At 36.5% G+C, this 27303-nt stretch overlaps 1 protein-coding gene and 1 pseudogene across 1 annotated transcript in view; one reads left to right on the top strand and one right to left on the bottom strand.

Moving 5' to 3' along the window:
• Positions 1-20093, bottom strand: part of C13H2orf78 (chromosome 13 C2orf78 homolog) — a 40403-nt gene extending 20310 nt beyond the window's left edge. The window contains 1 exon segment of the mRNA XM_059943506.1: positions 19970-20093. Within this exon segment, the coding sequence (XP_059799489.1) occupies positions 19970-20093 (124 nt within the window).
• A 4648-nt stretch (positions 20094-24741) lies between these two features.
• On the top strand, positions 24742-26209 carry LOC132376693 (eIF5-mimic protein 2-like; annotated as a pseudogene).
• Positions 26210-27303: the final 1094 nt, after the last annotated feature.

Below are 27303 nucleotides of genomic sequence, written 5' to 3'. Positions count from 1 at the left end.
ATTATGCTAAGTGAAATAAACTTGTTACTTAAAGACAAATACTGTATTCCAATTACGTGAGGTACCTAGAGTAGTCAAATTCTTAGAATGGTGGTTGCCAGGGGCTTGAGCATAAGGTGGAATGGGGAGTTGCTATTTGAGTCAGTGTAGAAATTCAGTTTTGCAAGATGAAAAGAGTTCTAGAGATGGGTGATGGTGATGTCTGCACAACAATATGAATGTATTTAATACCATTAAACTACACCATGCACAAAAACAAATTCAAAATGGATTAAAGACTTAAATGTAAGAACTGAAACCACAACCAAAAAAAGAGACAAAACTTCTTGAAGAAAACATAGGCACTAAGCTCTTTGACACTGATCTTAATAATTTTTTTTTGCATATGTCTCCTCAGGCAAGGGAAACAAAACCAAAAATAAACAAATGGGACTACATCAAACTAAAGAGCTTTTCCACAGTGAAGGGAACTATCATCTACTGAATGGGAGAAGATATCAGCAAGCAATCTATCTGATAAGGGGTTAATACCCAGAATATACAAAGAACTCATACAACTCAACATCAAAAACCCAAACAACCTGATTTTTAAAAATGGGCAAAGGATCTGAATAGACATTTTTGCAAAGAAGACATACAGATGGCCAAGAGGCACATGAAAAGATGCTCAACATCATTAATCATCAGGGAAATGAAAATCAAAACCACAATGAGATATCACCTCCCACTTGTCAGAATGGCTATTAGCAAAATACAACAAGTACTGGCAAGGATGAAGAGAAAAGGGAACACTCGCGCACTGTTGGTGGGAATGTAAATTGGTGCAGCCACTATGGAAAACAGTTTGGAGGCTCCTCACAAAATTAAAAACAGAACCATCACATGATCCAACAATTAACATATGGGTATTTTTCTGAAGAAAACAAAAACACTAATTCAAAAAGGTATATACACCCCTATGTTCACTGCAGCATTATTTACAGTAGCCAAGATATGGAAGCAACCTAAATGCCCATGGATAAAGAAAATGTGGTGTATATATTTATGAAATGGAATATTGCTCAGCCATAAAAAGAATGAAATCTTGCCATTTGCAACAACATGGATGGACCTAGAGGGTATTATGCTAAGTGAAATCTAAAAACCAAAACAAACAAACATAACAAAACAGAAACAGAGTTATAGATAGAAAACAAACAGGTGGTTGTCAGAGGGGAGGTGGTGAAGGGAGGAAAGAAATAAGTGAGGGAGATTAAGAAGTCCAAACTTCCATTTGTAAAATAAATGAGTCACGGGTATTAAGTGTACAGTGTGGGGAATACAGTCAATAACTATGTAATATCTTTGCATAGTGGCATATCGTAACTAGATTTACCGTGGTGTTTGAAATGTATAGAAATATCAAATCACTATTTTGTGCACAGGAACTAACATAATGTTGTAGATTAATTATACTTCAGAAACAAAATAACAAACTCATAGAAAGAGATCAGATTTGTGGTTAACAGAGGCAATGGGTGGGGGGAGGGAGTGGGAATTGGTTGAGGGCAGTCAAACTTCCAGTTATAAGGTAAACAACTCTTAGGGATGTAATGTACAACATGATAAATAAAACGAACACTGCTGTATATAATAGATGAAAGTGGTTAAGAGAGTAAATCCTAAGAGTTCTCATCACAAGGAAGATATTTTTTTCTATGTCTTTAATTTTGTATCTGTATGAGATGATAGATGTTCACTAAACTTACTGTGATAATCATTTCATGATGTATGTAAGTCAAATCATTATGCTGTACTCAAACAAACAGTGCTGTATGTCAATTAAATCAATAAAACTGGAAGAAAAATAAATAAACTAGAATTACAAAGAAAAAATGGTTAAGATGATAAATTTTGTTATGCATATATTATCACAATTAAAAATAATAAAGAAAAAGAAAGAAAACACGAGAATCAAATACTTAGGAATAAATTTAGACAAGAAGGTATAACACTTGTACGTTGGCAACTACAAGACCTTACTGGAAGAAATTAAAGACCTAAATAAATTGAAAAACATCCTGTGTTCATTGGCTGGAAGACAATGTTGTTAAGATGGCAATAAACCCCAAAGCAAGCTACATATTAAATGCAATTAACATAAAATTCCCAACAACCTTTTCAGCAGAAATGAAAAAAAGCTGATCCTAAAATTCATATGGAGACACAAGGGCCCTGACTGGCCAAAACAGTCTTTAAAAAGAACAAAGTTGGAAGACTCATACTTCTCAATTTTAAAACTTACAACAAAGCTCCAGTAACAAGATCAGTGCAGTAATGGCATACAGATCGGTGTATAGATCAATGGAACAGAACTGAGAGCCTAGAAATAAACCCTCACACCTATGGTCAACTGATTTTTGACAAGGGTGCCAAGACCATTCAATGGAGAAAGAACAGTCTCAACAGCTGATTTTGGGACAATTCCATGTGGAAAGAATGTTTGACCCCTACCTCATACCATATAAATAAATTAACTCAATATACATCCAAGATACAAATGAAAGAACTAAAAGTATAAAATTCTTGAAAGAACATATACGGACAAATCTTCATGACTTTGGATTTGGCAATGGTTTCTTAAATATGACACCAAAAGCACAAGCAACAAAAGAGAAAATAGGTACACTGGGGCTTCATTGAAAGTAAACTGCTGTGCTTCAAAAAACAGTAGTAAGTGAGTGAAAACACAACCCAGAGAGTGGAAGCAAATATTTGCAAATTACACATCTGATAAGATTCCACAATCCAGAATATATAAAGAACTCTTGCAACTCAAAAACAAAAAGGCCAAACAACTTAATTAAAAAGTGGGCAGGGACTTCCCTGGTGGCGCCGTGGTTAAGAATCCACCTGACAATGCAGGGTTCAAGCCCTGGTCCAGGAAGATCCCACATGCCACGGAGCAACTAAGCCCAGGCGCTACACTACTGAGCCTGCACTCTAGAGCCCAAGAACCACAACTACTGAGCCAGCAAGCCAGAACTACTGAAGCCCACACACCTAGGGCCCATGCTCTGCAACGAGAGATGCTACCGCAATAAGAAGCCCACATGCCACAACGAAGAGTAGCCCCCGCTCGCCACAACTAGAGAAAGCCTATGCACAGCAATGAAGACCAAATGCAGCCAAAAATTAATTAATTAATTAATTAATTAAATTTTAAAAATGGCCAACAAGCACATAAAAAGATACTTAACATCATTAGTCATTATGCAAAGGGAAAGGCAAAACAAACCACAATCAAAATGACAATGAGTATGAGATACCACTTTGTACCTACTGGGATGGCAAAAAAAAAAAAAAAAAAAAAAAACTAAATAAAGAGTGTTGGTGAATGTGGAGAAATTGGAACCCTTAGTATTTGTTGCTGGGAATGTAAAATGGTGTGGCCACTGTGAAAAACAGTTTGATGGTTCCTAAATAAGCTTAAAATAAAATTACCAAATGACCCAGCATTTTCAACTCTTATGTGTATACCTAAAAGAACTGTATGTAGGTGTTCAAATAAAAACTTGTACACAAATGTTCATATCAGGTCTATTCACAATAGCCAAAAGGTAGAAACAACCTAAATGTCCATGAATGGATGAACAGCTAAATAAAATGTGTCTAAACATATAATGAAATATTATTCAGCCATAAAAAGCAATGAAGTACTGACAGATGCTAGGACATGGGTAAATCTCAGAAAGATTATTCTAGAGTCAAAGAAGCCTGACACAAAGGCCACATATGATATGATTCCAATTAAATGAAATAACCAGAATAGGCAAGTTCACAGAGACAAAAAGTAGATTAGTGATTGACAGGGACTGGTAGGAAGGGGGAATAGAGAGTAACTGCTTAATGCGTATGAGGTTTTCACTAGGGTGATGAAAAAGCTGTGGAACTAGATAGTGGTGACAGTTGTAAAACACTGTGAATATACTCAGTGCCACTGAACTGCATACTTTAAAATGATAAAACTGTAAACTTTGTTATGTATATGTATTTTAGTACACACACCAAAAAACCCTCTATCTGCAGCCTTTCCCCCTACCTCCTCTATGGAGCAAAAAACCTCAATCTGTGTCTGTCCCAATTTTTGGCTTACTTTAAAAAAGAGTCTTATTGTACTATTTATATGTGTAATTACTGTCATTTAATACCTACCAAAAACTCAATTGAGAAATAATATTTATGGTTAAAGGTCTGAATGTTTTGTGCCTTCTTTTGGCTAAACTAGTGGTCTCCAAATTGTTTTGATCATGGGATCCCACTGATAAAACATTTTTGAGTACAAATTACTAAAGTAGATATTTATTTATAAATTATATATTATTGCTGTACTCATACACTGTAAAACATATACAAAAAATATAAATTTTAAAAGGTTCATACTCCAATGAACCATTTTGCAAGTATCCCTATTTGGAGAGCACCTCTCCAAATCAATTTTATCTTGGGTTAAAGTAATGGTCTGCATTTACTGACCCTTTGAAATCTGCCTTTATGGAATTCCCTAAACTAAGGCCCTATTAGCCTTACATGATTGTTGTTACTGAGAATATACTGTAAGGATGCCGTTGAGGATTTTGTTACACCACAATGCCTTCTTTATGAGAACAGATGAGAGAAATTTAAGAAGTCTTAGTACCAGAAATATCTGTAATGCTTTTGAAAATTTCGCTTGCTTTTATATTAGAGTTATGTAAGTGATCACAAAATTCTAGCAACACTAATTGCTAGAAAACATAAAGCAAAATTTGTGGTTCATTTTTAGCAACCATATCCACAAGGTATCAACTTGCCTTCCCGTCACTCTTAATTCTTCATGTATTTATTTTCTAAATTATGTTGTAGCTCACCCCTCCCTGGCTTCAGTCTAATTTTCCATCATTCCAATTCTTCATTTACTTAAAAAACAATCATATCATATTACTTATATATGTATGTGTCTGTGTGTGTGTGTGTGCTTAAAAGCACCTCAAAATTTCTTAAAAGACAGGGAGGAATGAATAAACAAAAACCAACAGGCAAAAAAACCAGGCAATATTGTTCAGAATGGAGGTCATTCTAAACTTGAAGCTCCCCTGTACCACAGGTATAGACTTTGCAGATTTTGAAGCATTTAGAAGCAAAGCCTTTCATCCAAAGGGTAATTCGTAAACGAGTGTTGATGAAAAGAATGACAACTCAAACAGCACTGTACTACACTTTCTCACTCTTTTCCAGCTGGTAAGAAATGTTATAGTGAGGAAAGGGCAATTGGCTATTTTTCACCTGTGTGCAAAGCTTAACTAAAAAGTCAATGAAAAATGCAGTCACATTGCCAGATGGAATTTGTAGCCATGTACCTGGACGTGTTTCCTTCTGGTGTGCTCTGAAGTAATTTGGGGGTAACCTGTATTCAATGGTTTCTTGTTTTTCTTGCTCTGCTTCTCAAGGTATCTCCTCTGATGGTCAGTGATGCTGCTGTATAATTTAATTCGCCTGGGTGACAAACAAACTCTTTCATGGCCAAAAGCATGGATCAGTCAGTCGGGCAGTATCAATGGTGGAAATAGAGCTGCTCCTCTCATGCAGAGTCACTTCCTTATCTGTTTGGGTCAATATATCTGATTCCACAGAAGTGGTGGTGGAAAGGATGTTGGTGGCAGTATCTGTGAGTAGCTCACTCTCCTCTGAGTGTCTAGAATCTGAAGAAGTGTTATTTATGTAATGAAAACCTGGCTGTTTTCTCAGAATATATTTATCAAATTTAATCTGTTCAATTTTAATCTGATTGGACCTCCCAGGTTGATGAGTAGAAAGAACCTTGTTTTTTTTTTAAGATCGCCTGTGTTTTTATGGCATTTCTCCAGGCTTTTATACTGTTTATTTTTCTGAAGCTTGTTGTTCTGCTGTTGCTGTCTACCACTCCATTCCTTAACATCTTGTTCCCCCTTGCTATCATCCTGTGTACTTTCTGAGGGCTGGAGAGAATGTGTGATGGGATGCTGAAGAAGTTTAGACAAAAGATCAAGTCGCTCCACCAAGGAAAGTTCCTTCTTGGCACTGAACTCAGGAGGTTTCTGTTGCCTCTGTCGCTCCTGATACCTGTTCCAGAATTCATTTAAACTCACAGTGTGCTGAGTTGTTAACTCTGGGGTGGCCTTATGATCCCTTTTTAGGTCATTAACTTGTTTGTCATATTTTGGAAAATCTCTAGCCTGACTTTTAGTAGTATGCTGTACTTCTTTGTTTTCCAAGCTTACATTGATACTGAGGTATACTATTCTGGTATAATCTGACTTTGTCTTTGCCACATTTTGATAAGAGGAAGGAAGACAAGTGTGTTCTCTTTGTTTGTCTGGATGATGCTGAAAGGAATCTTTCCAAGAATGCCTCATGAAAACTCTTCTTCCTAAGGATTCATGGCAAAAATCTTGATCACATGGTAGGTGCACTGGATGATGAAAGTAAAGCTTAGCTGACCTGAAGACAGAATGGCTGGTATTTTCAAATTCTGAATGACATCTGGACTCTGAAAAGGCGAAAAAAAAATTTGAAGGACTTTCAAAATATTTGCATTCCCTTTAGAAATAGTATTCACATTTAATTCTTTAGATACAAAACAAAGACTGAAGGAAAGAATGGTCTATATAAAGAATCAGAAAATTCACTGCCTGGACAAAGGATTCATGCCTTGTGCCTAGTGGCCAGATTGACATGATAATAGTTTAAGAGACTCAGGTTCAAAAGACCCAGATTCTGGGCTGGATTGTGCCACAGACTGGCTGTATGACCTTGAAGAGGGCATTTAGGTTCTTGGGATTGTAACAGCAGCTGCTATGTATTACTGCTTGCTATGTGTGGGCTATTATGATATATGCTCTATATCTGTTTTTTTCCCCTCTTATAAAACTGAGAGAGAGGTATTATTAATCTCATTTTCAGCTAAGAAACCTGAGACTTTATTTTTATCATCAGTAATTAAATGGATGGAATTTTAAAAACTCCAACTCTTTATATGTTTTAGAACCTTGAAAAATTATTTTTTCTGAACCATCTTCACACCCCCTCAATTTTTTTATTGTGGTAAAATACACCTAATATAAATTACCATCTTCCATCTTCACATTTTGACAGTCATTCTTTATCAAAATAGGCATTTTAAGATGTAGAACATCTTAACAACTATAAACCATAATTGTAAATGTTAATTCAGTTTCCATACACATTTTTAGAGTTCTAAGTCATGGAAGAAACAGACATACATATGAAACACAGTATCACTTGTAACTATGGGATCCATTTTACCTTCTCTATAGATTATTGGTAATCAGAATTTTCACTAAATACTCTGGGAATCCCTAAGACAATTTCCCCAAAATATAGTGGAATACATGGAATCTGCTTTTATATCTAAAGTATAAAAACACTCTCAAACCTCCCAATGAACAAAAGTCCAGGACCAGGTAGCTTCACTGCTGAATTCTACCAAACATTTAAGGAAGAATTAATATGAAAGATTCTCAAACTCTTCCAATAAACAGAACAGGAGAGAACACTTCCAAACTTATTTTATAAGGCCCACATTACCCTGTTATCCAGACGTTACTTAGATACCCAGTGTAGATACACTACAAGAAAATTACAAGCCAATATCTCTGATGAACATAGATGAAAAAGAAACCAAACAAAACATTATCACACCAAATTCAATAATATATTAAAAAGATTATACACTATGATCAAGTGGGATTTATTCCAGGAATGCAAGGATGGTTCAACATCTTACAAATCAATCAATGTGGTACATGACACTAACCAAATAAAGGATAAAAATCATATAACCAATAGATGTAGAAAAAGCATTTGAGAAAACTCAAAATCCATTCATGATAAAAACTCTCAACAAAGTCGGTATACAGGAAACATAGCTCAACGACCATTTCTGACAAGACCACAGCTGACATACTCAATGGTGAAAAATGGAAAGCATTTCCTCTAAGATCAGGAACAAGAAAAGGATATCCACTGGCATCATGTTTATTGAACACTGTATTGGAAGTTCTAGCCATAGCAATTAGGCAAGAAAAAGAAACAAAAGGCACCCAAATCATAAGAGAAGCAAAATTGTCACTATGTGAAAATGACATGATTTTACGTATAGAAAACCCTAAAGACTCCACCAAAAAAACTGTTACAACTAAAACATTCAGTAAAGTTGCAGTATACAAAATTATTTAACAGACAAAAATCTGTTGCATTTCTATACATTAATAATAAACTACCAGGGGCTTCCCTGGTGGCGCAGTGGTTGAGAGTCTGCCTGCCAGTGCAGGGGACACGGGTTCGAGCCCTGGTCTGGGAAGATCCCACATGCCGCGGAGCAACTAGGCCCGTGAGCCACAATTACTGAGCCTGCGTGTCTGGAGCCTGTGCTCCGCAACAAGAGAGGCTGCGATAGTGAGAGGCCTGCGCACCGCGATGAAGAGTGACCCCCACTTGCCACAGCTAGAGAAAGCCCTCGCACAGGAACAAAGACCCAACACAGCCATAAAATAAATAATTAATTAATTTTAAAAATAGCTTTACAAAAAAAAAAAAAGAAGTACAACCAGCCTCCTCCATCTAAGGAGCATACATTTAAAATAATAATAATAATAATAATAATAATAATAATAATAATAAACTACCAGAAAAAGAAATTAAAACAATCCTGTTCATAATTGCATCAAAAGAATAAAATACCTAGGAATAAATTTAACCAAGGAGGTAAAAGACCTGTATACTGAAAACATTGATGAAAAAAGCTGAAAAAGACATGAACAAATGGGAAAATATTCTGTGCTCACAGACTGGAAGAATTAATATTGTTAAAATGTCCATACTACTCAAAACAATCTACAGATTCAATGCAATCCCTATCAAAATTCCAATGGCATTTTTCACAAAAATTGAACAATCCTGAAATTTGTATGTAACCACAAAAGACTCCAAATAGCCAAAACAATCTTAAAAAAGTACAAGAAAACTGTAGGCATCACACTTCCTGATTTCAAACTATATTACAAAGCTACAGTAATCAAAATGGTATGGTACTGACATAAAAACAGACATGTAGATCAATGGAAAAGAATAGAGAGACCAGAAATAAACTCACACATATAAGGCCAATTACCTTATGACAAAGCAGCCAAGAATGTACAATGGGGAAAGGATAGTCTCTTCAATAAATGGTACTGGGAAAACTGGATAGCCACATGCAAAAGAATGAAACTGAAGCATTATCTTACACCATACACAAAAATCAATTCTAAATGGATTGAAGATTTAAATGTAAGATCTGAAACCATAAAATTCCTAGAAGAAAACATAGGCAGTAAGAGCTTTGACACTGGTGTTAGCAATAATTTTTTGAATTTGATGCCAAAAGCAAAGACAACAAAAGCAAAAGTAAATAGCAGGAGTACATCCAACTGAAAGGCTTCTGCACAGCAAAAGAAACCATCAGACTACTGAATGGAAGAAGATATTTGCAAATGACATATCTGACAAGGGGTTAACATCCAAAATAGACAAAGAATTCAAATCAAATAAAAACAAACAAACAAACAACCCAATTAAAAAATGGGCACAGGATCTTAACAGACATTTTTGTAAAGAAGACATACGAATGGCTAACAAATACAGGAAAAGATGCTCAGCATCAATAATCATCAGGGAAATGTAAACCAAAACCACAATGAGATATCACCTCACACCTGTTAGAATGGCTATCATCAAAAAGACAAGAAATAACAAGCATTAGTGAGGATATGGAGCTAAAGGTTCCTTTTTCTGTGCACTGTTAGTGAGAATGTAATTAGTGTTGCCACTATGGAAATCAGTATGGAGGTTACCCAAAGAGTTAAAAATGCAACTACCATATGATCCAGCAATTCTGCTTCTGGGTCTACACACAAAACAATTGAAGGCTTGGTCTTGGAGAGATATTCATGTATCTGTGCTCACTGCAGCATTATTTAAAATAGCCAAGACATGGAAACAACCTAAGTGTCCATTGATGGATGAATAGATAAAGAAAATGTGGTATGGGGGGCGGGAGGATTTGGGAGATTGGGACTGACATATATACACTATTGATACTATGTATAAAATAGATAACTAATGAGAACCTACTGTATATAGCACAGGGAATTCTACTCAATGCTCTGTGATGACTTAAATGGGAAGGAAATCCAAAAAAGAGGGGATATATATATTCGTATAGCTGATTCACTTTGCTGTACAGTATAAACTAATACAACACTGTAAAGCAACTATACTCCAAAAAAAATTAAAACAAAACAAAAAAAAAAAGAAAATGTGATATAGAGGAAAGTGGGCAAGATGGCAGAGTAAAAAACCTTGAGCTCACCTCCTCTCACAAGCACACCAAAATCACAACTATCCGCAGAACAACCACTAAAAACACACACACACACAAAACACTGGAACCCACCAGAAAAGATCTCCTACACCAAAAGACATAAAGAAGGAACCGCAACAAAACTGGTAGTAGGGGGAGACTCACAATAAAATCAAATTCCATAACCCCTATGTAGGCAACGAAAACTGGAGAGTAAATATATTACAGAGGTTCTCCCAGGTTGGGGGTCTGGCATTTGTTGAGATGAGCCCACAGAGCATTTGACTTTGAAGGCCAGAAAGGCTTAATTGCAGGAGTCCCACAGGACTGGGGAAAATAGAGATATCGCTCTTAAAGGGTGCACATGAAATCTCATATACCCTGAGACACAGGGCCAAAGAAGTAATTTGATAGGAGCCTAGGCCAGACCTACCTGCTGGTCTTGGAGAGTCGCCTGGAGTGGCAGGGGTTGGGGGAGGGTGGCTGCGGCTCACCCTGGGGACATAGACACTGGTGGCAGACATATTGGGGAATACTGTTGGTGGATGACATATTGGCTCATTAGCTCCAAAACCTGGCCCCACCCAACAGCCTGCAGGCAACAGTGCTAGGACACCTCAGGCTAAAGAACTAACTGGGTCAGGACACAGCTCCACCCATTAGCAGACAGGCTACCTAAAGACAAAAAAGCTCACAGGTGCCTTTGGACTAGCCCCTAGACATGGCCCAGCCCACCAGAGGGCCAAGACCCAGCACCACCCACCAGTAGACAGGCACAGGACTCTCCCACCAGGAAGCCAGGCCAAGCTTCTAGACCAGTCTCATTCACCAGGATGCAGGCACCAAAAGCAAGAAAACTATGATTCCGCAATGCAGGCCAGAGCCTACCCTGGGACCAGCTGGGCCCTGGACTGGCCCACTAGCAGGCCAAAAAAACCTTCAGGATACCCCAGACCCTGTACCCAACTGTGTCAGGAACTGACACCATCCCCTCAACAATCTGAAATGAGCTCTGGGATCCCAGGACTCTGCAGCTGGACTCCAGGGACCAGCTCTGCCTGCCAGTAGACCAGCACTAACCCTATGATCTGGCTTCAAGTACCAGTGGGTAGGCAACAACCCTAGGGTCTTCAGAACCTTGACTCCACCCACCAGTGAGCCAGCATTAGCCCCGGCTCCCCTAGCATTCTGCAACCAGCCACATTGTGACCAGGCCCTGCTAAACAACAGCCAGCAGCATCCACACAAGGCAAGACCTGGCAACCAACCAGACTAGGGGCCTACCAGACTGCCCACATAGTTAGCCCACCACAACAGAAGGCCCAAGTAGCCCTCTTAGGGTGAACCACTAGAGCACACAGCTTGGGTAACGAGAGGGGAGTGCGCTGCTGAAATACACAGGACGCCTCCTACAGAGGGCCACTTCTCCAAGGTTGACAGATGTAACTTACCTACTACATACATAAAAATACAAATAGCAACTTATTGACAAAATGAGATGGCAGAGCAATATGTTTCAGATGAAGGAACAAGATAAAATCCCAGAAGAAGAACTAAGTGAAGTGGAAATAGGCAATCTACCCAAGAAATAGTTCAGAGTAATGATCATACAGATGATCAAAGAACTCCAGAGGAGAATGGATGCATAGAATGAGAAGTTATAAGTTTTAAGAAAAGACTTAGAAAATATAAAGAACAACCAGAGATGAAGAATACAATAACTGAAATGAAAAATACAGTGGAAGGAATCAAAGTAGACTAAAGGATTCAGAAGAATGGATCAGTGAGCTGGAAGACAGAGTAGTGGAAATCACTGCCACTGAACAGAAAAAAGATTTAAAAAAAAAAAAGAAATGAGAACGGTTTAAAAGATCTCTGAGACAACATCAAGAGCACTAATATTCGCACTACAGGGGTCCCAGAAGAAGAGAGAAAGAGCCCGGTAAAATATTTGAAAGAAAGAGCTCAAGAAAATATTTGAAGAGATAATAGCTGAAAACCTCCCTAACCTGGGAAAGGAAATAGTCATCCAAGTCCAAGAAGCACAGAAAATCCCATACAGGATAACCCAAAGAAGAACACACCAAGACACACTGTAATCAAAATGTCAAAAATTAAAGATACAGAGAATATTAAAAGCAGCAAGGGGAAAGCAACAAATAACATACAAAGGAACTCCCATAAGACTATCAGCTGACTTTTCAGCAGGCATTCTGCAGGTTGGAAGGGACTGGCATGCTATATTTAAAGTGATGAAAGGGAAGAACCTACATCCAAGAATACTCTACTCAGCAAGGCTCTTGTTCAGATTTGACAGAGAAATCAAAAGCTGTATAAACAAGCAAAGGCTAAAAGAATTCAGCACCACTAAACCAGCTTTACAACAAATGTTAAAGGAACTTCTCTAGGTGCAAAAGAAAAGGCCACAACTAGATATAAGAAAATTATGGAACAAAAAAGCTCACCAGTAAACATACAGTAAAGGTAGGAAATCATTCACAAACAAAGCTAGCAGGAAGATTAAAAGACAAAAGTAGTAAAATCATCTGTATCCACGATAAGCAGTTAAGGGATACACAAAACAATTTGATGTAAAACATGACATAAAAAACAGTAATCATGAGGGGAGGAGAGTACACATGTAGGGTATTTAAAATGCATTTGAAATTAAGACATCAGTAATTTAGAAGAATCACATATATATATACAGAGACTGCTATACAATAACCTCAAGGTAACCACAAGCCAAAAATCTATAACAGATACACACATACAAAAAAAAAAAGGAATCTAAACATAACACTGAAGATAGTCATCAAATCACAAGAGAAGAGAACAAAAGAAGGCGGAAAAAAATACCTACAGAAACAAATCCAAAACAATTAACAAAACGACAGTACGAACATACATATCGATAATTACCTTAAACGTAAACAGACTGAATGCTCCAACCAAAAGACACAAACTGGCTGAATGGATACAAAAACAAGACCCATGTATTTGCTCCCTACAAGAGACTCACTACAGATCTAGAGACACATACAGACTAAAAGTGAGGGGATGGAAAAGGTAGTCCACACAAATGAAAATCAAAAGAAAGCCAGAGTAGCAATATTTATATTAGATGAAATCAACTTTAAAATAAAAACTGTCACAGGAGACAAAGAAGGACACTACAGAATGATCAAGGGATCAATCCAAGAAGAAGATATAACAACTGTAAATATATATGCACCCAACATAGGAGCACCTGAATACATAAGGCAAAAAGTTAATAGACATAAAAGGAGAAATCAACAGTAGCACAATAATAGTAAGGACTTTAACACCCAACTTACATCAATGGACAGATCATCCAGAGAGAAAATCAATAAGGAAACGCAGGCCTTAAATAACACATTAGACCAAAGGGACTTAACTGATATTTATAGAGCATTCCACCCAAAAGCAGCAGAATACACATTCTTTTCAAGTGCACATGGAACATTCTCCAGGATAGATCACATGTTAGGCCACAAAACAAGCCTTGGTAAATTTAAGAAAACTGAAATCATATCAAGCTTCTTTTCCAACCACAACTCTATGGAACTAGAAATCACCTACAAGAGAAAAAAACTGCGAAAACCACAAACACGTGGAAGCTAAACAATACGCTACTAAACAACCAATGGATCACTGAAGAAATCAAAGAGGAAATCAAAAACTACCTAGAGACAAATGAAAATGAAAGCATGATGATCCAAGACCTATGGGATGCAGAAAAAGCAGTTCTAAGAGGGAAGTTTATAGTGATACAGGCTTACCTCAGGAAACAAGAAAAATCTCAAATTAACAATCTAAACTTACATCTAAAGCAAGTAGAGAAAGAAGAATAAATAAAAACCAAAGTTAGTAGAAGGAAAGAAATCATAAATATCAGAGCAGAAATAAATGAAATAGAGACTAAAAAAACAATAGGAAACTAAAAGCTGGCTCTTTGAAAATATAAACAAAATTGATAAACCTTTAGGAAGACTCATCAAGAAAAAAAGGGAGAGGGCCCCAATCAATAAAATCAGAAATGAAAAAGGAGAAGTTACAACCAACACTACAGAAATACAATGGATCATAAGAGACTACTATGAGCAACTGCACACCAATAAAATGGCCAACCTAGAAGGAACTGATGAATTCTTAGAAAGGTACAACCTCCCAAGACTGAATCAGGAAGACACAGAAAATACGAACAGACCAATTACCAGAACTGAAATTGAATCAGCAATTTAAAAATTCCCAACAAAGAAAAGTCCAGGACCAAATGGCTTCACAGGTGAATTCTACCAAACATTGAGAAGAGTTAACACCCATCCTTCTGAAACCCTTCCAAAAGTTTGCAGAGGAAAGAAAACTTCTGAACTCATTCTAGGAGGCCACCATCACCCTGATACCAAAACCAGACAAAGATGTTACACAAAAGAAAACTACAGACCAATACCACTGATGAACATAGATGCAAAAATCCTCAACAAAATACTAGCAAACCGAATCCACTAATAAATAAAAAGGATCATACACCATGCTCACGTGGGATTCATCCCAGGGATGCAAGGATTTTTCAACATCTGCAAATCAATCAGTGTGATACACCACATTAACAAACTGAAGAATAAAAACCATATGATTGGGCTTCCCTGGTGGCACCGTGGTTAAGAATGCACCTGCCATTGCAGGGGACACGGATTCAAGCCCTGGTCCCAGAAGATCCCACATGCCGTGAAGCAACTAAGCCCGTGTGCCACAACTGCTGAGCCTGTGCTCTAGAGCCTGTGAGCCACAACTACTGAGCCCACATGTTACAACTACTGAAGCCTGTGCGCCTAGAGCCTGTGCTCCACAACAAAGAGGAGTCACCGCAATGAGAAGCCCGCATACCACAACAAAGAGCAGCCCCTGCTCGTTGCAACTAGAGAAAGCCTGCACACAGTAATAAAGACCCAACACAGCCAAAAATAAATAAATAAAATAAATTTATTTTAAAAAAAACCATATGATCATCTCAATAGATGCAGAAAAAGCTTTTGACAAATTTCAACACACATTTATGATAAAAACTCTCTAGAAAGTGGGCACAGAGAGAACATACCTCAACACAATAAAGGCCATATATGACAAACCCACAGCTAACATTATACTCAATGGTGAAAAGCTGAAAGCATTTCCCCTAAGATCAGGAACAAGACAAGGATGTCCACTCTCGCCACTTTTTTTCAACATAGTTTTGGAAGTCCTAGTCACGGCAAGCAGAGAAGAAAAAGAAATAAAACGAATCCAAATTGGAAAAGAAGAAGTAAAACTGTCAGTTTTTACAGATGACATGATACTATAAAATCCTAAAGCTGCTACCAGAAAACTACTAGAGCTCATCAGTGAATTTGCTAAAGTTTCAGGATATGAAATTAATACACAGAAATCTGCTGCATTTCTACATACTAACAATGAAAGCTAAGAAAGACAAATTAAGCAAACAATCCCATTCACCATTTAGAACTAATAAACGAGTTCAGCATCGTTGCAGGATAAAAGTTAAATATTAAAAAAATCAATTGTATTATGATATACTCGCAATTAACAAACTGAAAATGAAATTAAGAAAACCATTCTGGGGGAATTCTCTGGCAGTCCAGTGGTTAGGACTCTGCAATTCCACTGCAAGAGGGCATAAGTTAGATCCCTGGTTGGGGAACTAAGATCCCTCAAGTCAAGCAGCACTCCAAAAACAAAAAGAAAAGCAAAAGGAAACCATTCTGTTCACAACAGCCTCAAAAAAATTAAAATATTAATGTAAATTTAACATAAGAAGAGAAAAACTTCTACTCTGAAAGCTACAAAAAATTACTGCAAGAAATTAAAGAATATCTAAATAAATATCTAAATAAATAAATAAATATCTAAATAAATAAATATCTATCTAAATAAGACATCCCAAGTCCATGGACTTACTGTTAAGAAAGCAATTCTCACCAAAGTGATCACAGATTCAACACAATCCCTATCAGAATCCTAGCTGATTTCTTAGTAGAAATTTTGCAAACATATGGAATTGTCAAGGACCCAGAATAGCCAAGACAATCATGAAAAATAAGGTCATGTTGGAGGACTCATACTTCCCAATTTTAACTCACAGAATGGGAGAATATATCAGAATCAAAATTTTGATAAGAATGTGTATCTAGAATACATAGAACTCTTAAAACTCGATAAAAAAGAGAAATAGCCCAAATAAAAACCAGGCCAGAATCTGAATACACATTTCTCCAAGGATAACACACAACTGGCCAATAAGCACACAGAAAGATGTTCAACATCATAATCATGAGGCAAATGCAAATCAAAAGCAAAATGAGATACAAATTCACATCCACTAGAAGAGATCCAATGAAAAAGTCAGATAATAAGTGTTGGTGAGTTTGTAGAGAAATTGAAATCCTCATACATTGCTACTGGGAATGTAAAATGGTGCAGCCACTTTGGCAAACAGTCTGACAACTCCTCAAATGATTAAATATAAAGTTATCACACGATCTAGGAATTCCATTCCTGGGTACATACCCAAGACAAATGCAAACATACTGTCCATATAAAAACCTGTACATGAATATAAAAGCATTTATATTTTATAAATATAAAATCATTATTTTATAAAAGCATTATTCATAGTAGCCAAAAGGTGGAAACAACCAAATGTCCATCAACAAACAGATAAACAAAATGTGATACATACATACGATGAAATATTATTGAGCCATTAGAAGGAATAAAATAATGATACAAGCCCTAACTTGGATGATCCCAAAAACATCATGCTGAGTTAAAAGAAGCCTGTCACAAAAGTCCACACATTAAATGACTCCATTTGTATTAAGGTCTAGAATAGGAAAATTTATAATAGAGACAAAGTAGATCAGTGGTTGACTTAGGGCTTGGGGGAGGTGGGTGATGAGGAAATAGAGGGGTGATAGCTAAGGGGTATAGGGTTTCTTTCTGAGGTGATAAAAATGTTCTAAAGTCAACTGTGTTGATGGTTGTACATATCTGTGAATAGGGTAAAAATCATTAAATGGTACACTTTAAGTGGGAGAATTATATATGTGCATTACACATTAAAAAAGCTGTTTGAAAAAAAATGTTCTATGAGCATTTGAAAGGTTTTTTTTTTAAAGCATACAAACATTTATACACATCAACCTCATTATTTCCAGATGTTTCTCTAACTCTGCCTTTTTTTTTTAATTTCATTTCTATGGTCTGTCATGGGCTAAGTATGTGTGTTCAAGCTCTCTAGTGTTCTGTATTATCCATTTCTCCTTGAGGGTCCTCTAGGACAGCGGTCCCCAACCTTTTTGCCACCAGGGACCGGTGTCATGGAAGACAATTTTTCCACAGACGGGGGTGGGGGGTGGGGGGATGGTTCAGGTGGTAACGTGAGGAATGGGGAGCGATAGGGAGCAGCAGATGAAGTTTCTCTCGCTCGCCCGCCCGCCGCTCACCTCCTCTGTGTGGCCTGGGCTAGAGTATGCTTCTGCAGGTTATATTTCCATCTTTCTTTTCCAAGCTATGTGTCCTAGACTACCCACTGCAGAGTTGCAATGCTGTTTTTTCATCTTATACGTTCTTTTTTGTGTGTGATAAACACAGAAGATTAAATTTACCATCTTAACCAATTTTTAAGCATACAGTTCAGCAGTGTTAAGTATGTTCACACTGTTGCACAACAGATCTCTAGAACATCTTCATCTTGCAACACTGAAACTCTATACCCAATAAACATGAATTCCCCCTCCTTTCTCTCCCCAGCCGTTGGCAGCCACTTTTCTACTTTGTTTCTGTGATTTACACTATTTCAGATACTTCATGTAGGTGGAATATACAGTGTTTATCTTTTTGTGACTGGCTTATTTCACTCAGCACAAGGTCCTTGAGATTCACCTATGTTATAGCATGTGAGAGGATTTTCTTCTTTTAAGGCTGCATGACATTCTATTGTATATATATCACATTATATTTATCCATTCATCTGCTGATGGACATATCTTGATTATTGTGAGTAATGCTGCAATGAACATGGGTGTGCAGATATCTCTGAGATCCTGCTTTGAATTCCTTTGGATATACACCCAGAAGTGGGATTGCAGTATCATATCATCATTCTATTTTTAATTTTTTAGGAACCTCCATACTGTTTTCCATAATGGCTGTGCCATTTTATATTCCCACCAGCAGTGCACAAGGGTTCCAATTTCTCTGCTTCCTTGCCAACAATTGTTATTTTCTGTTCTTTTGATAGTACCCATCCTAATAAGTGTGCAGTAGTATCTCATTGTGGTTTTGATTTGCATTTCTTTGATGATTAGTGATATTAAGCATCTTTTCATATACTTGTTGCCCATTCATATATACTCCCTGGAGAATTGTCTATTCGAGTCCTTTACCCATTTTTAAATTGGGTTTCTTTGTAATTGACTTTTAGAAGTTCCATATATAATCTGGATATTGATCACTTATCATGATTTGCAAACCTTTTCTCCTATTCCACAGGTTGTCTTTTAACTCTGTTGATTGTGTCCTTTGAAGCAGAGTTTTAAATTCTGATATAGTATAATTTATTTATTTTTGCTTTTGTTGCCTATACTTTTGGTGTCATATCCACGAAATCATTGCCAAATCCAATGTCATGAAGCTTTCCCCCCATGTTTTCTTCTAAGAGTTTTATAATTTTAGCTCTTCTGTTTGGATCTTTGATCCGTTTTGAGTTAATTTTGTATATGGTAAAAGGTAATGGTCCAAATTAATTCTTTTGCATGTGGATATCCAGTTTTCCAACACCATTTGTTGAAGAGACTATTCTTTTCCCACTGTGTAGTCTTGGTAGCCTTATGGAAAATCATCCATCTAATACATTCTTGATGTTAGCAGCTGCACGAGGACTATTTTCAAAATACAGTATCGCTAGATTAGCTTCTTGACTCCTTTCTTTTCTTATCTGGATACTGTTCTATATTCCTCTAAGACATAAAGTTTGACAGCTAAGTAGTAACGGCTTGTGTCCTATACACTTTTCTGTTATGTTATTAGAAAAAGGGGGCCATGGTTAAACATAAATAGATTTGATCTTGGGTCTTTTTTGTTGTAATTTTTAAAAAGTTTGTATTGAGATTCTTTCTGTCTTTGTCACAGTCATCTGGAATGCCTTAAGCTTTCCTTCCCCTGTTTCAGTGTTGAGGCATGATACTTCACTTCTAATACTATCAGCCTTGGGTATTTAATTGTAATTTTGTTTCTAAATTGCCAGTATCTTTTCCCAGAAGTAACAATTATTTTACAAATAAATACATACATCCACACAAAGAAGCACTGAAGTGATATGCATAAGAAAGCAAAAAATAAAAAAATGGAATTCTGTTTAAATTGTGAGACTATAGTCTCATCAGAATTAAGTGGAAACACGTAGACACAGGCGTTTGTGTGTGCATGCTCTCTCTCTCTCACACCCCCTACCCCACTCCCCATTACCTGCAATATCTATTTGCAAGGATTTTTTCTCTTTGGGCCAGGCTTCCTTAGGAACTGTCCTCTTACTGTGGATCTCCTCTTTCTGTTTAATGGCTTTAGTGTCTGGTAGATTATCAATCTTCATGTCTTGTAGTTGAGCTGACTGCTCTGAAGCAGCAGCAGCACTGGAACCTAAGAGAGGGAAATCAAGATTCAGACAGGAAGCTGACAAAAATTATTTTAAAGTACCTCTCAAGCATCTACTAGTGTGAGAAGAGAGTTACACTGGATAAACAGTGAGATGGATGCAGGACAGGGATAAAGACGCAGCTGTAGAGAACAGACGTGAGGACACGGGGATGGGGAAGGATAAGCTGGGATGAAGTGAGAGAGTGGCATGGACTTATATACTACCAAATGTAAAATAGTGGGAAGCAGCCGCATAGCACAGGGAGATCAGCTCAGTGCGGTGTGACCACCTAGATGGGTGGGATAGGGAGGGTGGGAGGGAGACGCAAGAGGGAGGAGATATGGGGATATATGTATATGTATAGCTGATTCACTTTGTTATAAAGCAGAAACTAACACACCATTGTAAAGCAGTTATACTCCAATGAAGATGTTTAAAACAAAAAAAAAAAACTGAGATGGAAAGAGAAAAGCATTTTGGGCAAAGGTGAATACATATGAAAAAAATGGAATCAGGGAAGCAATTGAACATCTAAGAAACAGTGCAAGTATATAATTTATTAGATTATAGAATTTGTAAGGAAAAGAGAGAAAAATTAGCATTTGAAAAGTTCTTTGGGAGCCCATTCTACTGTTTTGAAAGACTAGGCTTAAAAAGTTTGGTTTTCATTCTTTTTTTTTTTAAATTAATTAATTAATTAATTAATTAATTTGGTTGCATTGGGTGCTCGTTGCTGCACGCGGGCTTTCTCTAGTTGCAGCGAGCAGGGCTACTCTTCATTGTGGTGCGCGGGTTTCTCATTGTGGTGGCTTCTCTTGTTGCAGAGCACAGGAGGGCTCGAACCCGTGTCCCCTGCATTGGCAGGCAGATTCTTAACCATTGCACCACCAGCGAAGTCCTAGTTTTTATTTTCAAGGGCAATGAAAACTTTCTGATGAGGAGATTAACATGATCAAAACTTTTTCTGAAACATTCGTTTAAACACAGCAAAAAAGCGGGTAAATTTTCAAATACAATATTGCCCAGAATACAATATAACTTCTGAAAAAGAAGCAATACACAAAAAAAGAGAAGTGGCTAATTATACTCCAAACTATGTTTTTATTTATACTTGTGGCAGACTACCAGCTGTCCTCCGAAATCCATTTTCCTTTTCCTCTAAAATAGAACCTGACTTAGCTGGGCATACCGTAATAGAGATTATATTTCCCAGCCTCCCTGGCAACATAGGTTGGTGTGACCGTGTGAATAAGTCTGGCCAATAGGATGGAAGGGGAATGGTACATTTAACTTTTGAGAAGTATTTAAAGGAAGAAATACACTTTTTTCTTTTTTTTCCTTTTTGCTGGCTAGAATACGTGTCTGATAACTACAGCATGAGAATGGAGGCTAAAATGTTGAAGCAACAGGAGAGAAAGAGCTTTGTTCCCTGATACTCTTTTCTGTCTTCTTTAAGCCAATGTCATTTTGTTTTTGTTTTCATCTCTCAGAGCCAAAACTATCCTAAACTAAACACACTTTTACAGGCATTTTTAATCAGCACAGTCCTACCGAAGTAAATTAACTCGGTAGGTAGTTAGGAAGTAAACAAGCTAAATTCCTGAAGAAAAAGGCCTATGTAAAACAATTTTATTAGAGAATTAGTATCTCATGGCAACAAATATTTTTATCAGTAGAGTTTTAAAAAGTCCATTATGTGAATTTCCGGCAATGAGATTAATTTGTGTACAATATTCACAAAGTTCTCCAAAAATATCTCAAAGAGCTTTAAAAATGTTAGTTTTACCTGCCAGTGTATACCAAAAGTTGCAGCTAACATCCTATTTCACATATGAAGAAGATGGAGGGTTGAAGAGAGCAAGAATGTATAATACTTTTCTATTTATATTCATTTTAGAAGGCCAGAATAGAACAATAGGCAGATAATTCTACAGTTCCACTACCTGTAGTGTCTTTCTGCAAGGATTCTTTTTCTTCAGATCGAGCAGCCTCGGTCACTGCCCTTTTACTGTAGATCTCCTTTTTCTGGTTTTTGTCTGAGAGGTCCTCATCCCCAGTGATGAGAACTTGAACTTGAGCATCTGGAATAATGATGTCATTTGATCCCAAGGAGAAGGAAAAGATAACACAAGCAAGTAATCCACCGCCTCCACCCCAAACAAAAACAAAAACCAAAACCTTTTTATGTATTAGGAAAAGAAGCATCTCTTAGGCTCAACCATGTAAAAGCTGTGACAGTTTTAAGGACTTTATGACATATGACAGTTTTGGGGGGTTTGGAAAGTTTTCCATATTTTTCTGTGTACGATCACTTTAAACAAAATCTGTTCTTTGCTGATTTGATGCAACAGTTAAAAAAAAAAAATCCAGATCAGGTATCTTTCAAAGTAGTAAAGTACATCTGAACAAACCTTTTCAAAATTTTTGTCACTTAGGGGGCAAATTTTGATATTTCATATAATCCTAGAAAAGCATCTATATCATCTAGATTTTATATATTATACTCATATAATTTTTTAAAATCTCCTGAGGTTAAATTTGTCTAATGCTTTCTATTTTCTTTCTGTTTTTCTTGGTCATACTTGCTAGAGATTTATCTACCTTATTGGTCTTTTAAAATCAGCTCTTTTCTTTTTTATTGTATGAGAAAACTCAAGTGAAAAATAATAATGTTGGTAAATAAATTAAAAATCACCAATACAACAACTAGGATACAGTTATCAAGCAGTTAATATGGTTATGTTTTTTACAATGGATTGACAAGAGATTCACTTCCTATCTCTAAGAATGAATATTTTTCAACAAAGCAGTCAGAAAGGCAATAGAGGTTACTAAAAACAACATAATGAACACCAATGTGTCTACTATAGAGCTTAAGAAATAAGATAAAACATTACAGATATAATGATATAATGATAATGATACCCTGTGTAAAGCCTCAATGATACCATTCTCTCTTTTCAGTAGCAACCTTAAGCTCAATTTAGAGTTCGTCAATCTCAAGGATGTTCTCGAACTTTTTACTATACAGTGTTGCATGTATTAGTCAACAAGGTACTGGATTGTTTTGCATGTCTTTAAACTTTATGTAAAGGGTATAATACTCTGTGTACCTTTAAGTAACTTGCCTTTTACACTCAGTATTACGATTGGGGGATTTACTCTTAGTGACTCTAATTAACTCATTCTCAGTGTTATGTAGAATTCTATGGAATTAATATATCAATTTTCACCTGTTGATAAACTTTAGGCTATTTCTAATTTTTTAATATTGAAAAGCATTACAATGAACATTACTATAAAATTACTTTGTAGGTTGTATGAGTTTCAAATATCTTCTCTCAGTCTGTGTCTTGTCTTTGAATTATTTATGATGTCTTTCGGTGCACAAAATTTTTCATTTTAATAATACCACTTATTTTCTTTTTCCTTCATGGTCTGTGCTTTGTGTGTCTTATTTAAGAAATCATTATTTCATGGTCAAAGGGCAGTCATCTAAATTCTAAAAGCTTAAAGATTTCCTTTTTACATTTAATATCATTTGGACTACATTTTTGTTTAGTGTGCATCAGGGATCTATCTGATTTTATTTTTTCTTACATATATAATCAATGGCCCAAACACTATTGAATAGTTCACCCTTTCTCCAGGATTCTTATGTCATCTGTGTCATATATTAGTTTCCACATTCATGGGTGTGTTTCTGGGTCAACATGTTATTCCACTTTTCTTTGTTTATTCCTTTGCAAGTGAGGTCTTAAATATATATATTTTATATATATATATAAATTATATATAAATTTTATATATGTATACACACACACACACACACACACACACATATAAGTCTTTTGATATCTGGTATGGCAAGTTCCCTTACCTTATTCTTTAAATATACTTCTTGATTTTCCAAAAAATTTGGAATCAGCCTGTCAAGTTCCATGAAAAATTCTACTGGAATTTTGAGCAACGATTCATTGAATTTATTTAAGTCTTCCTTAATATATTTCAATGAAGCTTTATCATTTTCTCTACATTAGTTTTGCATGTCCTTTGTTAGATTCATTTCTAAGTACTTATTTTTTGTTGTTTTTAAAAAAGTATCTTAAAAAAAATCTTTTGCATTATGTATCAGAAGACATGTATCAAAAAATGCACAGAGAACTCAGTGAATTGGTAAAAAGTGAACATGTACCCAGGTTTAAAAAAAAATCTGCCTAGAACCCTACATGCTCTCCCCTCATTCTTTCAATCTCCCCCAGGCTGAGCATAACACCCCATTTTAAATGCAACAAATTACTTATATTTCTGAACTTTATATAAATGGAATAATACAGCACATAGCCTTTATGTCTTGCTTTCTTCTCTTACATTATACTTGTAAGATTTGTTAAGTGTTAAAACATGTATTTGTCTTTTAGTCAGTCTCATTTACTGGTTACTATTCAACAGTGTTAATATGCTACAATTCACTCATACTACTGGAAAAATAATGGCATAGTAAATATAAAAATAATGGCATCTGGGTAATTGCCAGTTTGGAGCTATTATGAAAACTGCTGTAAAGCATATTCATGTGGCAGAGGAGACACCACCACAGTTGCCGCCACCTCCGGGATTTCTGGCTCTTTTCTCTTCATCTTAAATTCGGGTGTCTTTTATGAATAATCAAAAGCAGCAAAAGGCAACGCTATCAGGCCAGCGTTTTAAAACCAGAAAAAGAGATGAAAAAGAGAGGTTTGACTCTACTCAGTTTCCAGACTGCATTATTCAAGGCTTAAATGAAACTGGTACTGATTTGGAAGCAGTAGCAAAGTTTCTTGATGCTTCTGGAGCAAAACTTGATTACTGCCGATATGCAGAAACACTCTTTGACGTTCTGGTGGCCAGTGGAATGCTGGCCCCAGGTGTTACACTGGCAGATGACATGATGCGTACAGATGTCTGTGTGTTCGCAGCACAAGAAGACCTAGAGACCATGTAAGCATTTGCTCAGGTTTTTAACAAGTTAATCAGGTGCTACAAATACCTGGAGAAAGGTTTTGAAGATGAAGTTAAAAAGCTGCTGCTGTTCTTAAAGGGTTTTTCAGAGTCGGAGAGGAACAAGCTGGCTATGTTGACCGGTGTTCTTCTGGCTAATGGAACACTTAATGCATCCATTCTTAATAACCTTTATAATGAGAATTTGGTTAAAGAAGGGGTTTCAGCAGCTTTTGCTGTAAAGCTCTTTAAATCATGGATAAATGAAAAAGATATCAATGCAGTAGCTACAAGTCTTCGGAAAGTGAGCATGGATAACAGACTGATGGAACTTTTTCCTGCCAATAAACAAAGCAATGAACACTTCACAAAGTATTTTACCGAGGCAGGCTTGAAAGAGCTTTCAGAGTATGTTTGGAATCAGCAAACCATAGGAGCTCGTAAGGAACTCCAGAAAGAACTTCAAGAACAGATGTCTCGTGGTGATCCATTTAAGGATAAAATTTTGTATGTCAAGGAGGAGATGAAAAAAACAACATCCCAGAACCAGTTGTCATCGGAATAGTATGGCCCAGTGTAATGAGCACCGTGGAATGGAACAAAAAATAGGAACTTGTAGCAGAGCAAGCCATCAAGCACTTGAAGCAATATAGCCCTCTCCTTGCTGCCTTTACGACTCAAGGTCAGTCTGAGCTGACTCTGTTACTGAAGATTCAGGAGTATTGCTATGACAACATTCATTTCATGAAAGCCTTCCAGAAAATAGTGGTGCTTTTTTATAAAGCTGAAGTTCTGAGTGAAGAACCCATTCTGAAGTGGTATAAAGATGCACATGCTGCCAAGGGGAAAAGTGTCATCCTTGAGCAAATGAAAAAGTTTGTAGAGTGGCTCAAAAATGCTGAAGAAGAATCTGAGTCTGAAGCTGAAGAGGGTGACTGAATTTGAAACTACACCCTCAGTAAAACAAACAGGAGTCGCAGATAAAATGTCATGTCTCATGTGTCCTGGTTCTTACATCTTCCTACCTCCCTATATCAAGCATGATATAAGGGCTTTCATGGCAAAGTTTATTTTAACTGTTTCTATGGTTACTGGAAATGTTGGATTTAGTTTCTAAAACCATGTTTTAGAACTAGTCTATCTGGGAGAATCCTTCTTTGTCTCTTCCAGCTTCTAGTGACCCCTAGTGCTCCGTGGCTTTGGACAGCATAACTCCAATCTCTGCTCCTGTCTTCACATGGCCTCCTCTCCTCTTTTTATAAGTACACTAATCATTGGATTTAAGGCCCACCCTACATCCAGGATGATATAACCTAGAGATCTTTAACTAATGACATCTGCAAAGACCCTATTTCCAAATAACATCACATTCTGAAGTTTCCTGTGGACATGAATTTTGGGGCAATTACTACTTAACCCATAAAACAGATTTTTGTTTCGTTTTGTTATTCCATGTTTTTATTGTTGAGTCCTAATTTAGCTACAGTGTAGTCAAAGAAGCTGTTCTTTTTTTTTTTTTTCACACACACACACACACACACACACACTGTATTTTATTTTTACAAGAGATAAATAGACTAACACTAAGCATTGTACATGGATGACCACAACAAAAGCAACAACGATTGCAATTACCAAACATGAAATACACTCATACTATATCATAATATTGACATTCAGTCCAGTAATGCTCCACTGTAACAGCTCCTTTACTTTGCAGTGAAAATTGATTTGTATATTCTTTGCCTCTGAGTCCTTGTGGGATTTTTTTTTTTTTAATTCAGACAGAAAGTCACAAAAATTATACTCATCCTCATCAGTTCATTCAGTCCCATGTAATTAATTTTTTTTTTTATCTTGATCTTTTGTTAGCACTTTTATGAGTTCATCAGTTTTTCATTAGAGGTCTGAAAATGCTTATTCATTCAGTTCAGCAGTACAGTCAGTTACCAGAAACCTGTACTTGTCAGAGTCTTTTCTATGAATTTCTTGAAGATGAAACCCTTTTACAGGAACATATTTGCAAAAGCATCAGAGTACACCCAAAACTGTCTGTAAATGACAAAAGACTTAAAAATGACCACAGTTAAAGATTTGATGACAGTTCATAATAATGCAGTTGACAAGAAAATTAGTTATTTCTGAGATATACATTTTAAAGTAATAACTAGGATTATTACTTATA

The sequence above is a fragment of the Balaenoptera ricei genome, chromosome 13 (genome assembly GCF_028023285.1).
Source record: "Balaenoptera ricei isolate mBalRic1 chromosome 13, mBalRic1.hap2, whole genome shotgun sequence".
NCBI classification, from domain to species: domain Eukaryota; kingdom Metazoa; phylum Chordata; class Mammalia; order Artiodactyla; family Balaenopteridae; genus Balaenoptera; species Balaenoptera ricei.
This window is presented reverse-complemented; position numbering and strand designations above follow the sequence as displayed.